Source organism: Oreochromis aureus, linkage group 14, assembly GCF_013358895.1.
Source record: "Oreochromis aureus strain Israel breed Guangdong linkage group 14, ZZ_aureus, whole genome shotgun sequence".
Lineage (NCBI taxonomy): Eukaryota > Metazoa > Chordata > Actinopteri > Cichliformes > Cichlidae > Oreochromis > Oreochromis aureus.
The window spans coordinates 32,036,024-32,048,504 of NC_052955.1; the positions used below are offsets into that span (position 1 = coordinate 32,036,024).

The 12,481-nt window shown below is 38.8% G+C and overlaps 1 protein-coding gene across 2 annotated transcripts in view; it reads left to right on the forward strand.

The window, feature by feature from the left end:
- The first annotated feature begins 5,275 nt into the window (after positions 1–5,275).
- The window catches only part of LOC116332757 (TRPM8 channel-associated factor homolog), a 12,316-nt gene continuing 5,110 nt past the window's right edge, over positions 5,276–12,481 (forward strand). Inside the window, exons 1-6 of one of the 2 annotated variants that reach the window (XM_039622263.1) lie at positions 5,276–5,336; positions 7,912–8,587; positions 10,769–10,985; positions 11,352–11,643; positions 11,970–12,271; positions 12,375–12,481. The exon at positions 12,375–12,481 is cut by the window's right edge and continues 68 nt beyond it. In XM_039622263.1, coding sequence (XP_039478197.1) covers positions 7,938–8,587; positions 10,769–10,985; positions 11,352–11,643; positions 11,970–12,271; positions 12,375–12,481 — 1,568 coding nt within the window. In that variant the 5' untranslated portion in view covers positions 5,276–5,336; positions 7,912–7,937. Of the gene's footprint in view, positions 5,337–7,601; positions 7,667–7,911; positions 8,588–10,768; positions 10,986–11,351; positions 11,644–11,969; positions 12,272–12,374 lie in introns of those variants that run through there. The other variant, XM_039622262.1, reaches the window with a different exon arrangement.

Consider the following 12,481-nt stretch of genomic DNA (forward strand, 5'->3'; position numbering starts at 1 on the left):
TTATTTATATTATGGTACTTATCATTTGTGATATTTATTACTGTGTGCATACTTTATTGGAAGAGAAAACAAATCTCTTCCTTGCAGGCTCCATCGAAGAAGAAATGCTCAAGTAACTATGTAGCACGTAAACAATCCAATTCCGCAACACAATGTGATGGGGGAATCAGCTGTGTTTTGCTGCCCATTTTATTTCGAATCTGGCGCGAACCAGTGAACCAGTTCCCGAATCAGTCACGTGGTACGGACTGCCCGCGAAGCCTCGAACGTCACTGCATACGTAATCAAAGCAAGCCTCGATACGCGCTTCACAGACACGCCCCCGAGATTACCCGAAGCGCGATTCGAAGCTTCGACACACAGGACACATCACTAGTTTATTGTATTTTATGTTTTTAGTAGTGATTTTAGAAGATAAGCCAAGATAAGCCAGGTGTGCAGCAAACACAGTTGTGTGCTGGAGGTATGTTAACTTAATATATTTGACATTAAAAAAAGTATATTTATGCACTATAATCTAATTTATATTGTATTGCCTCCTGCAGGACAGGCTGCACATGTGAATTTGTCACTGTTTTTTCCTCCTCCTCTTTTTGTTGCGTTTTTTGGTTTTAGTAGGGTCACCTTTTAAAACTGTTTTTTGTGCCGGGTTTGTTTTTATTTTCAACGGGCTGGTGCAATATTAGTCAGACAACGTGCAACCCCTGAGCTGGGCTCTTACCTTAGGGGAATTAGGTCTTTTAGAGGTGCTCCGTGTGGATTTGCAGTGAACAAGTTTTATTAAGAGTGATTTTAGTGCCACCAATCATTGCCTGGACTACAACACTTAGTGCATGCGATAAGTGTTCTGTTGGGCTCTTATTTATTTGGGGTGGATTTGTTTCTTTTAAAGTAACGAGCATCTGGGACCACCGGGGTAGAGCAAGCCTCAGGTGATAGTTGCATTGCTGGCAGGTTGCACCAATAAGACTATCTTGTAGTGATGGCCAAATGAAGCTTTCTGAAGCACTGAAGCTTGTATTGAAAAACGGTTCATTACTCGAAGCTTTTCAACACAGTCCTCTCTGGTGACATCTGGTTGCCAAAAATATGAAGAGCAGCTTGAATCCACAAAATAAAACCAACTGCTTCATAATGATAGCCCACTATACAGAGTGGAACTCTGTCTCATATTGGGCTGCTGTTGTGTTGCTTTGAACGTGTATTTTTTTTGGTGTTAAATGTAGTTTATTTGTTTAATAAATAATTTTGACCAGTAAACTTTCCTTGTTTAAACATGCACCATGGTTTGGTCTTTCTTTGCTTGTGACTTCTTGATGTTGGTAAATACAATAATTGAAAAATACCACGTTACATATAACATACATATAATAATGCACATTATGCCGTATGCTTCTGCTGTGAGGTCCTGCCTCCATGTACTTATGCATTTAATCTCTAGACGGGTATATTTATAAATAATATTATATTAGGGAAATTTTCCTATACATATTTTTGACCTGGGGGTAGAATTGATTGTGAAATGGGAAGGGAAAATGCTTATGAACTTGCAAATTAATAACATGATGCATTTAAGGAAACCCTTTTTCATTTTTATTTAAGAAGAAAATTTGTTCCACTGTGCGATGGCCGAATCTGTTCCTTTTCGTGGAGATAATTTCTCCTGCCTTAAGGAAAATCCCTTCACATGGCACAGAAGAGGCTAGAGTGCAGAAAAACTGGTAGAGATGCAGTTATGGCTCCACAAACTATCGGCTAAATAGAATAAATAAATTAAATTGCTGCACATTTTGTAGACTAACATTGTAAGATTATTTTTTTAAATAAAATATATCTTTTTATAACATTAAATGTTACGAGTCAAATGGAAGTTATTTAATGATATTTATATTATGAAAAGCAGATTTTTTTACATTTTAAGTTTTTCCCGTTTTCAGATAAAATAAAGACGCACAAAACAAAAGCAAACAGCCAGAACACAAAGCTGGAAAACCCACCCGATTGACCAGAATCAACTCAAAATACTCCTACACAACAGAACCAAATCTCTCAGAATGATCAGTGGTTCGCTATCTGTCACCATCAAGACACTCCACAAATCCCGCAAATGATTCACTTCGTTCCATTTGAATCAGATACCGAAGCAGTTGCTGCGTAATAAAGCTTCGGACGTCACTGGTCACGTGACTTTTGCCAAACGAAGCAAGCCTCGACACAGTGCTTCTGAACCAGTATGTTGTTTTTTTCGACACACGCTCCGGAGCGTCAGCTTCAAGCGGGCCATCACTACTATCTTGTGGTCGTTTGTGACCTTTTCCATTTTGATGTTTTAGTCCTTTTGCAAACCCTTTGTGTTTTCTTTTAAAATAATAAATTTTAACATATCTGACTGATATTGACCCTCTTGTCCCGTTTATTCTGGGCTCGTTCCTGTGAGAGCTTTGGGCCTGAAAGTTTGCACAAGTAGTATAGAGGCCCTTAGCGAACACTCGGTGGCTTTTACTCGCTACACATATATACGAATGTGAATCACATCATTGGCTGGACTATGGGATAAAGTGGCATCGTTCTAATCCCATACAGGAGCAGCCAGTCACTTACTGACTAACACTGCAAAACAGAATTGTTAAAGTATTAATTTTAATTTCAATTCAGGTTTGATTTTTTTTGTGCGCAACGCAGATTTTCTGTGCGCAGAGACCGTGCCAGCAGTGCGCAATTGTGTCTATTCCATTTATGTTGGAGACAAGAGGAAAAATGCCCATTAAGCTTTTGCTACATGCACAACACAGGGATGATGTGTAGTGTAAAACATTTGTTTGGTGTCTCTAGGCTGTTCACAGGTCATTTTTCTAAAGACTCTAAACTTGATACACGTAAGCTTTAGACTTTTAATACGTCAAAGAATTGCTTTTGTATTAACGTTGAATTGAGTGTAATTAGACTTAAGCAGGTTGTGTCTGATCTAATGAAAAGACAGACATCCTATTTTTGTTTACTGATAAACAACAACAACAACAACAGCAACAAGGAGTATTGGCAGGATAGGGGTAAAGGTCTCTCGATCACACATTAACACCGTATTTCAGTGTTTTGTCATATGCAGCAACACCAACACCTAATCGAACTACATCATAGGTAGATTTGGAAACCCTGAGTTGACTTAATAACCTGATAACCACTTTCGTGTGACCTCTTGACCTGATCAGAATTTACTAAAATGATGATTTTCATATATATTCCTTTTTATTTTGCACAGAAAGATTTGACCTTTAGTTGTTGGACATTGGACTGAGCAGATTTACATTTTATACACAGACACACACACAGAGACAAGAACTGCTGTGTGCGAGTCTGATGTTGATGTTGTAACTATGATGCTTACAGGGAACTAGTTTAAAGGGGCATTTTCAAGGCTAGTCATAAACCTTCAATAAAAAAACAACCCACCAGGCTGTGCTGCGAACAATGAGAACACCTGAGCCTAAAAAGCAAGTACTTTTTGTTTCTGTGAAATAGCTCCAAGCCAGTAGGACTCTGTCTTAACTTGCTTTGGTTGTAGGTTTCATTATGGAGGCATGTGGGCTTTAAATGGCATAAAGTAGAGTCTTCCATGGAAAACTGAACTGACGAATCTTGTTGGAAAAAATTTACACATCAGCCAACCTCACTGTCTGTCTCACTGCCTCTATCAAGATTTTGGTGGATGAGTGTAATAAAGTTTCTGGCCACACTCTTTACTCTCTTGTCTAAAATTGGATGCTGACCTTACAGAAAGAAGTTTAAACTCAAATGGAAAAGAAAAATAACACATCGGTCTGTGATGGATTGTAATTAATGATGTAATGTAAAAGAGGTCACCTAAACACATGGGATATCAATGAAAAGCCCAGGATGTCCTCGACTTAGTACATCAGGACTTAGCAGGATAGCTTAAATAAGTCAAAAGATATTGACCAAAAACAAATATCAATTACAGAGGACAAAAACTAATACGTTGGTTCTCAGGAGGATATAACACATCAAAGTTCTCCTTCTCATTCACACATTTGAAAAATATTTTTAACCTTTATAAACGTTTGACTCTGTAGTGTGGGGATCAGGGAAGTATTTTACTGCTGTTGTTCGTGATCATCATCATTGCCATTGCATTGATGGCATGGTCTGCAGTGTTGATGTTGTATTCAGATATTTAAACATATTGGCACCCAATTAGCCTTTATTACAGGTGCAGTTATAACCACTTTAAACTGTTGAGTTGAATTTATAATCTTAAATGCTTTTGAATACTTTTTATAATCTTAAATGTGTATGTGCTGATTCTGTTGGGTTATAAAAGAAAGGCTCAACTCTGAGTACACTCTGTGCCAAGGTTGACAGGAAACGCATGCTTTTGCAGAGCGCGCTTTTGCAGGAAGTGAAACTAAGCTAAGTGTAAGTTATTTTGAGGAGCTGTTTGGATGATGCTATTTGAATAACCAGGTTATTCATTATTATCTTTTATTAGTTTATATCTTTTTATTAAGCTTTAAGTAGGGCCATTTGATTAAAACATTTATTCAACAGATTACATATACATAGTTTCAGTTAGGTTATTACACATATGAGAGTGGTTTCTGTCTCTCTGTCTGGTGAGAGGTCATGAGTTAGTCGGCGAGGTGAGGCAGAGTGCATTTGAGGTCAAGACACAGGCACACACACCATAGTGAGGCTCATTTCTAGGTAAGAGTTCAAACATATTTTGCTTGTAACTGCATTTTGTGCTTGCATAAGTGACAGTTTTTTCTAGGACATGTGTCTGCTGTTCCAAACATAAGCGAAAGTGGGAAGTTCAACAGGAAGCACCTGGCGTGGAGACGGAGAAAATGTTCTTTTCTAACTGTGTTAAAAGTTGTCAACATAACATTTGTGGTTTTAACTTATGCATGTATTGTATCGGATGACGCAAGAGGGGGCGTCAGTAAACATACCCTGATGCTATAAAACGATTGTCTTGTGTATTTTTGGGCGGAGATCTACAGCTGATGTTGTGCAGTGTACATCTCCCCACGCGTGTTCATTAAAATCATCGTTTGACTTGACCCGGCCGGACCAGTGTTGTTATTTGGAATTCCTCCTGTATCCCTCCTTAATATTTGAACCCTAACAGTAGCCATAAAAAGAAATGCCTCCTTTCAGTGGTCACTCTCTTTGTATGTTTGTCCTCTTCTTCTCGTATCTCCTGATATAAGCAGCACCTTTCCCTGGTCTGAATTACATTGTTTCTCCTGTCCAGTCACGTAGAGCTCCTGGTCTTTCATCTCTACAGTCTAATACAACAGAAAGGCATCTTTCAGGTAACAAAAAAACCCCCTAAACTTTTGTGTTTTTAAGTTGTGTTCGGTTGTAATGAGATCAGTGGAGAACAGCTTTTTATTTTTCTTTTTTTCTTTTACAGAATACATCTTAGCTTTTGATTTTCAAATAGTCAAAGACTTGCTTTTGTATAAACTTTGACTCCAGTGTTATAAAACTTCCTTTTGCCTTACTGAATAGACAGACGTCTCTTATGTATTAAGGTTGACCTATGAACTCCTTCAGGAGAATGCACCTCAGAATATGGAGGAAGAAACACCAGTTTCTCTCTGTGAGGAGAGATCTTTATTACATTCACACAGACTCGCACACAACAATAACTTACTCTGTTTTTAATTTTGTAACTGTGGTGCTTACAAGGGAATAGTGTGGGAACTAACTTTAAAGAGGGGCATTTTCAAGGCTATTCATAAATCTTATGTAAATAACAACAGTGAGGTAAATAACAGTGAGGCAGCAGTGACAGAACACCTGAGCCTGAAGGGGTACTTGTTTCTGTGAAAATGCTCCAAGCCAGTAGGACTCTGTCTTAACTTTCGTTGTTTGTTATATTCTGGAGAGAAACTGTTTTTTTTTGCCACTGTAACCAAATACAAAATTAAACAAAAAGTAAGTTAAAAACAAAAATGTCTCTTCCAGCGAACATTAAAAAAAAAAAATAAGAAAGAAAGAAAATCTTCAATGTAATGTTAAGTCTTTTGTGTGATTTGGTGCATCTCAAATTAATAAATGAATAATCCAAAAAGTAGCTATATTAATGCTGAAACAAAAAAGAAAAGAAAGTAAAATATTTCCTCCAAACAAAACAGACTGACGAATGTCTGTTGGAAAAAATTTACACATCGGCCAACCGTGTCTCTAGGCTTTTTGTGTGAAATAGCTCAGTAGGACTCTGTCTTAACTTGCTTTGGGGGTATGTTTCATTATGGAAGCATGTGGGTTTCAAATGGCATAAAGTACAGTGTTCCATGGAAAATTGAACTGACTGACAAACTGACTGATGAATGTCGGTTGGAAAAAATTTACACATCGGCCAATTTTGCTGGGTGTCTCACTGCCTCTATCAAGATTTTGGTGGATGAGTGTAATAAAGTTTCTGGCCACACTCTTTACTCCCTCGTCTAAAATTGGATACTGAACTTACAGAAAGAAGTCAGACACAAGGTGGAATGTTGGAATATAATTAAGGACATTTAGACATCGAATGTATTTGGTTATGAAAAAATTGGGTACTTTTAGTGTTTTCATTGCACATTTGCAGCTTTATATTTTTCCAGAAACTGAACTCTTGGTCAGTTACTACGATCATACTGCAAAATTCATCTGCTTCTTGGAAGATTTTCTTCAACTAGAAAATTTCTTCAACTAACAGAATTTGTAATTTTTGTGACTTCTCCTTTCCTGGTAACCCTGAAGTAGCTGTGAAACATTTAATTTCTTCATTATTTCAGTGGAAATACATTTCAAAAATCAATGATCTCTGCAAATTTAGAGAGGACACGTCACATTCTGATTAAACATTGATTTATGGCCACATTTTGCCCCTGTGGTCTGTTAGATTTGTATTGTTGATTGTCATTTATGCTTAGAAATATCTACTTATATATGCTTAGAGTTTATAATTAGTTGTAGATTGGTAGAGGTCTGATCCTTAATAGTCTGCAAACTTTGTGTGCATTCCAGAGCACTCTGGGAGCATGGGAGAGGTCTTACTGTTTTATGGTAGGATAAACGTATCTATATCTGTTTTAGTCTAAGTGCCTTTTGTTTAGATGAACTGCTAAACCAAGGAGGTTTAGGGAAGTCTTTATGGGGTCACACTCTGACCCCCCCCCCCACACACACACACACACACACACACACAAGGTATTCTTTGTTCACATGTATACCTATGTAAGATACGTTAATGACCCTATGCATATTCATGTAACCACAATAAAAGGAGTGCTATGGGGAACCTGGCCGAGAGTCCGACGGAGGCCAAGTGGGCGGAGCGACATCTGGCTCCGGTCCGGTCTCCCTCATGCATGAGTACGAACTTTGCCTGCTTGGTGTTCAATGCTTTTGCTGTGTAATTATATTATCTTCAACGTTCCAGCGAATAGGTTTAAGCTACAAACCTATCATGGTCATAAAAGGAGCTATCTCTCATCAGTGGTTCCTCCCCTTGCTTTTTCCTCCTTATCACATCTCCTTATATAAGCAGCTCCATTCTCTGCTTTCATTTTTACTCTTTCTCCTGTCACATAGAGTGTGTTTGTCTTTAAAACTGTTGTGCTACAGTCTAATATCACAGAAAGAAAACTTTCAGGTAAGAGAAAAAAATGCTTTGTGTTTTTAAGTTGTGTTTGGTTGTAATGAGATCAGTGGAGAACAGCTTTTTATTATCTCACCAGCTACAGTTTGACAATTTGCTGAGTCTTGATGTTATGTTTACTGTGTGTTTTTATTCCATCTACTCAACTTGGCATAGTTTTTCTTTGCAAGAAAAACTATTAAACCTGATGTGTTAACAACTTCCTCTTTCTGCATCCTAACCTCCATCTTCTTCATCAGTCTACAGAGTATAAATCCTCTACACTATGTCATCTAACCAATCATTCAAAAACCAACATGAAGAGGCCTACGCCTCCCTGATGAGAGGTCTGAAGGAGCTGGACCTACAGGGACCCTGTGTTCCCTGTGACTTGGTCCTGATTGGAGACCATGCCTTTCCTTTAGCGATGAACAGCCGAGGTCAGGTCCTGATGGCTGCCTCTCTGTACGGCAGTGGAAGGATTGTGGTCCTGGGTCATGAGGGCTACTTGACAGCCTTTCCTGCTCTGGTAAAAAATGCTGTGACCTGGCTGAGAGGTGATGGATCTGATAACCTCTCTGTAGGGGTGCACAGAAGTGTCAGTGCAGTTGCTGATAACCTCCAAAAATCCAGTTTCCAAACAAAAGTTGTGGAAGCTTTCAGTGACAACCTGGGAGTTGGTGTTTACGTGACCGATGCCTACAGCGTGGGCTCAGACCCAAAGGAGCTGGTGGCGTTTCTGAAAGCTGGAGGAGGGGTGCTGATAGCTGGGCAGGCGTGGCATTGGGCTACAACTCACCCCAAAGAGAACACACTGCATCAGTTTGATGGGAATAAAGTGTCGGGAGTGGCAGGGATCTACTTCACTGAGCATTATGGTGAAGTGGAGAACCTGCCTGTCTACCCTCAGATCCCGTCCTCCTGGAAGTCATTAGCGTGAGTATATGCTATACAGTGGTCCCTCCTTTACTGCGGGAGTTACGTTCTAAAAATAACCCCGCAATAGGTGAAATCTGCAAAGTAGCCAACTTTAGTTTTTACAATTATTATAGATGTTTTAAGGCTGTAAAACCCCTCACTACACACTTTATACACTTTTCTGAGACAGGCATGAACAGAGATCGGCAGTAACGTGTTACAGGCAACGCGTTATTGTAATCCGATTACTTTTTTCAAGTAACGAGTAAAGTAAGGGATTACTATTGCAAAAAGGTAATTAGATTACTGTTACTTTCCATAAGCACGCTGCGTTACTGCGTTACTGCGTTACTAAAACCATGATTTTTTTTGTGAGTGTCTCATGACAGTGACGTAAGCGAGTGCGACGTTCGTCGCAACAGCTGTGTGCAGATCAAAAATGTATAATATATCGAGTGTGGGAGAGAGTATGACCGTGTACCGTTTAAAGCGTGGAAGTACTGACTTTACTTTGAGTTTGATTCCATAAAAAGTGACAAAAACATTAGCGTCAGCTGTTCACTGCGTAGGAAGAAAACTTCTTTTTACAGCGAAAAACCCCTAAACTTCCGAGCAAGCACCGACTACGCTACCACGGAATGGGAAATTCACAGACAAACTTGTGGATTCTTCCAATGACATGACCGCTGCAGCACACCTGCACCAGGGCAAACATCGGCCTGCCCCCACTCCTGCTATACAGGTGAAAATAGAGCAACAGGACCGGAGTCTTTGATTTTATTTATTTTCTGCTGTGTTTTACTTGCATTTATTTGAAAGAGTGAGTGTAAACACAAAAAATATTTTATTTTATGTGCAGGAATGTGCAGAAAATAGGTTTAAATGTTAAACAAATTTCTTCCAGTCAGAGAATGTTGCATATAATTTAATGTTTGCTTGATGCATAAAGTTAAAAGATTAAAACTAATAAAACAAATTTTAAAAAGAGACATTTTTTTCATTTGATTACATTTTATATGATGGATTATGCAGAAAGTAGAATTAGGCTGAAAGATATATCGCTTTATCACCTATTCAGGTTGTAAATCATGTTTTTAAAAAGTAACTAAGTAACTAATTACTTTTGAAAATAAGCAATCAGTAAAGTAATGGGATTACTTTTGGGGGGAAGTAATCAGTAATTAGTTACTGATTACTTTTTTCAAGTAACTTGACCAACACTGGGCATGAACATTTTCACACTTTTCTCTCTTATTTTAACACTCTCAAAGTTCAAACCTTCGTAGAAAATATATCTAGTATTATAGAATGAAACTTTGATACATAGAATGGTACGGAACTAAGTTGAGAAAAGTTTCACTTATCTGACTGTTTTGTTTCGCTTAATGCGCCTTATAAGCCGAAAAATACAGTAGAACTTCTACCTTCCTTTAGCAGGTCCAGAAGTCCAACATCTTGTGCTATGATTAGCACCTTCCTCTGCCTTCTGGGTGCTACCGCAGGTGCCATTGACGGTGCAAAATGTTTCGTTAACATTGTTGTGTTTGTTGGGGGGAAAACGTACAAACATACTTTAGCGTCACACGCTAACGATCGAAGACAAGCTGAACACATTCTGTACTGTAGAGGAGACACTGCACGAGATTGATTGACAGTGGTCTACAGCCAATCAGGACGCAGAACACAATGCACACTAATAAATGATAAATAAATTTTAAGAAATCATGCGAAATTAAACACACCGTAGTCCTGTTTTACTGCACCTTTATAAAAGTTCCACTTTCCATATAATAACTTTCACTTTATTTTTAAAGCATTTTAAAACAACATAACAGCTGACCAAAGTACTGTGAAAATGATAAACAAATCAAAATAACTTTAAACGTAAAAATATTTTCTCTCTATTATTTGAAACATTATTACTAAAGTGATTTTTTTATGCTAATTTACAAATAATAAATCATTTTACAAGAACATATTTGTAAAATTTAAAATATATTTACAGAGTATTGATAGTAAAAACACATTAAAATGATGCAATTTACACTCAAAATTCATAATGACAAACAGGCATTTTGTTTAAAACAACACAATTTTAGTAAAAAGAAATTCATCCAGTTATTCTGAATTTACTTCTGTACACTGTATCTCTAATTTTTGATGTCTTTTTCATATTCCTATTCCACCTTTCAATTACAGGACAGGAAAGGACTTCAAGGATGACTTAGAGTTATTACTCCAGGGGGTTTCAGAGTTCAACCTCCCGTCTGATTGTGTATTTTCTGAGGTTCTAGTCCACGGACCACTAGCCTTTCCCATCGGGACTACAGAAGATGGACGTCCATTCCTGGCAGGAGCCTACTATGGGCGAGGACGGGTCATTGTGGTTACACATGAAGCATATCTAGTAGTTGAGGTAGAGTATTAAAATTTAACTTTTTAAAAGTTAAAATCCCGGATTTCTGTGTGGAGTTTGCATTTTCTCCCAGGGTTTGTGTGGGTTCTTTCTGGGTACTCTGGCTTCCTCCCACAGTCCACAGTTAGTGGGGTCAGGTTCATTGTTAAATCAAAATTGCCCATAGGTGTGAATGTGGGTGTGAATCTGAGTGCGAATGGTTGTCTCTCTCTTTGTGTTAGCCCTCTGACAGACTGGCGATCTGTCCTTTGCTTCTTGCCCTATGGTAGCTGGGATAGGGTGAAATGCGTGCTGTTCTGACAAATGTTTTATATATCACACATACACATAACTGCCCTTCTTCCTGTTTTCCTTCTTTTATTTTAGAGCATGGCTCCATTTTGGCAAAACGCCATTCACTGGTTGGATGAAGGGCGCAGAGGGGTTGTTGGTGTCATGGTGGATCCTGCACTCGAAGTTCTCAGCAAGTCAGGGCTGAAGTGTGAGCAGACAAACTTCAGGAAAGACCTCAGTGTGTTTGTGTGTACAGCGTATATCACTGAGCATTTGGAGGAAATCCAAAACTTTGTGGCAGAGGGAGGAGGCCTGCTGATTGGAGGACATGCCTGGTACTGGGCTTATACACATGCTGGGCAAAATGTACTAACAGATTTCTCAGGTATGAAAATGCACCACAAGGGTTTCACAATATACAGAGCAGAAATACTGGTAGTGTTCTTATTTTCCACCTAAAAAACCATAAAACCATAAGTGCACTGCATCAATATAGAGCTCTCTTTGTCTAATCAACCACCCTAAATCCTAAAACCTGTTGTATTTATTGTGCTAACAGATTCACAATGGTGTATTATCTTGTCCAAAGACACTTCGATTGAAGGAGTTGGGATCAAATAACCAACCTTCTGATGAGTGTAAAACAAAGTCACGACATTTCCAACAATACAACTCAGTAAATTAAGTCAGACTTGCTTTAATTTCTTTCAGGGAACAAAATCCTGAACCAAATGGGATTGAGCCTTTTGGGATCAACAATCAGTGCAGGAACATACAAAGCTCTTGTACCCAGCTGGCCGATTAAAGATACTTACCACTTCCGCCACCTTCTACACCGCTTCGCTGCCCATGTGACTACAGGTGTAGAACTTAGCAAGCATGAGGAGGGATGTCTGAAAAAGCTGGGCAGTGACTGTGATGCTTACTTGCACACAAAGGCACATGGCTGCTTCTATTACACTCAAGTGTTGGCTGCACTCACTGACATGTTAAAGAGGTCAGGCCTGCCACAGGTGAGTAGAGAAAAAACATTTGAACAACACAGGCTGTGCCACTGATCACTGTATGGCAGCTGTTAACCACTAAGATGTTACACTAATGTCTCCTTCTTTCAAGGTGAGTGACAGCTGCCCTGCAAAGACACCAAAAGACCATCTACTCCTCAGTGTGGGATCACCTGTGTACGAGTTTTGCCTAAATCCTGAGGCCCTCCTGCCCTACCT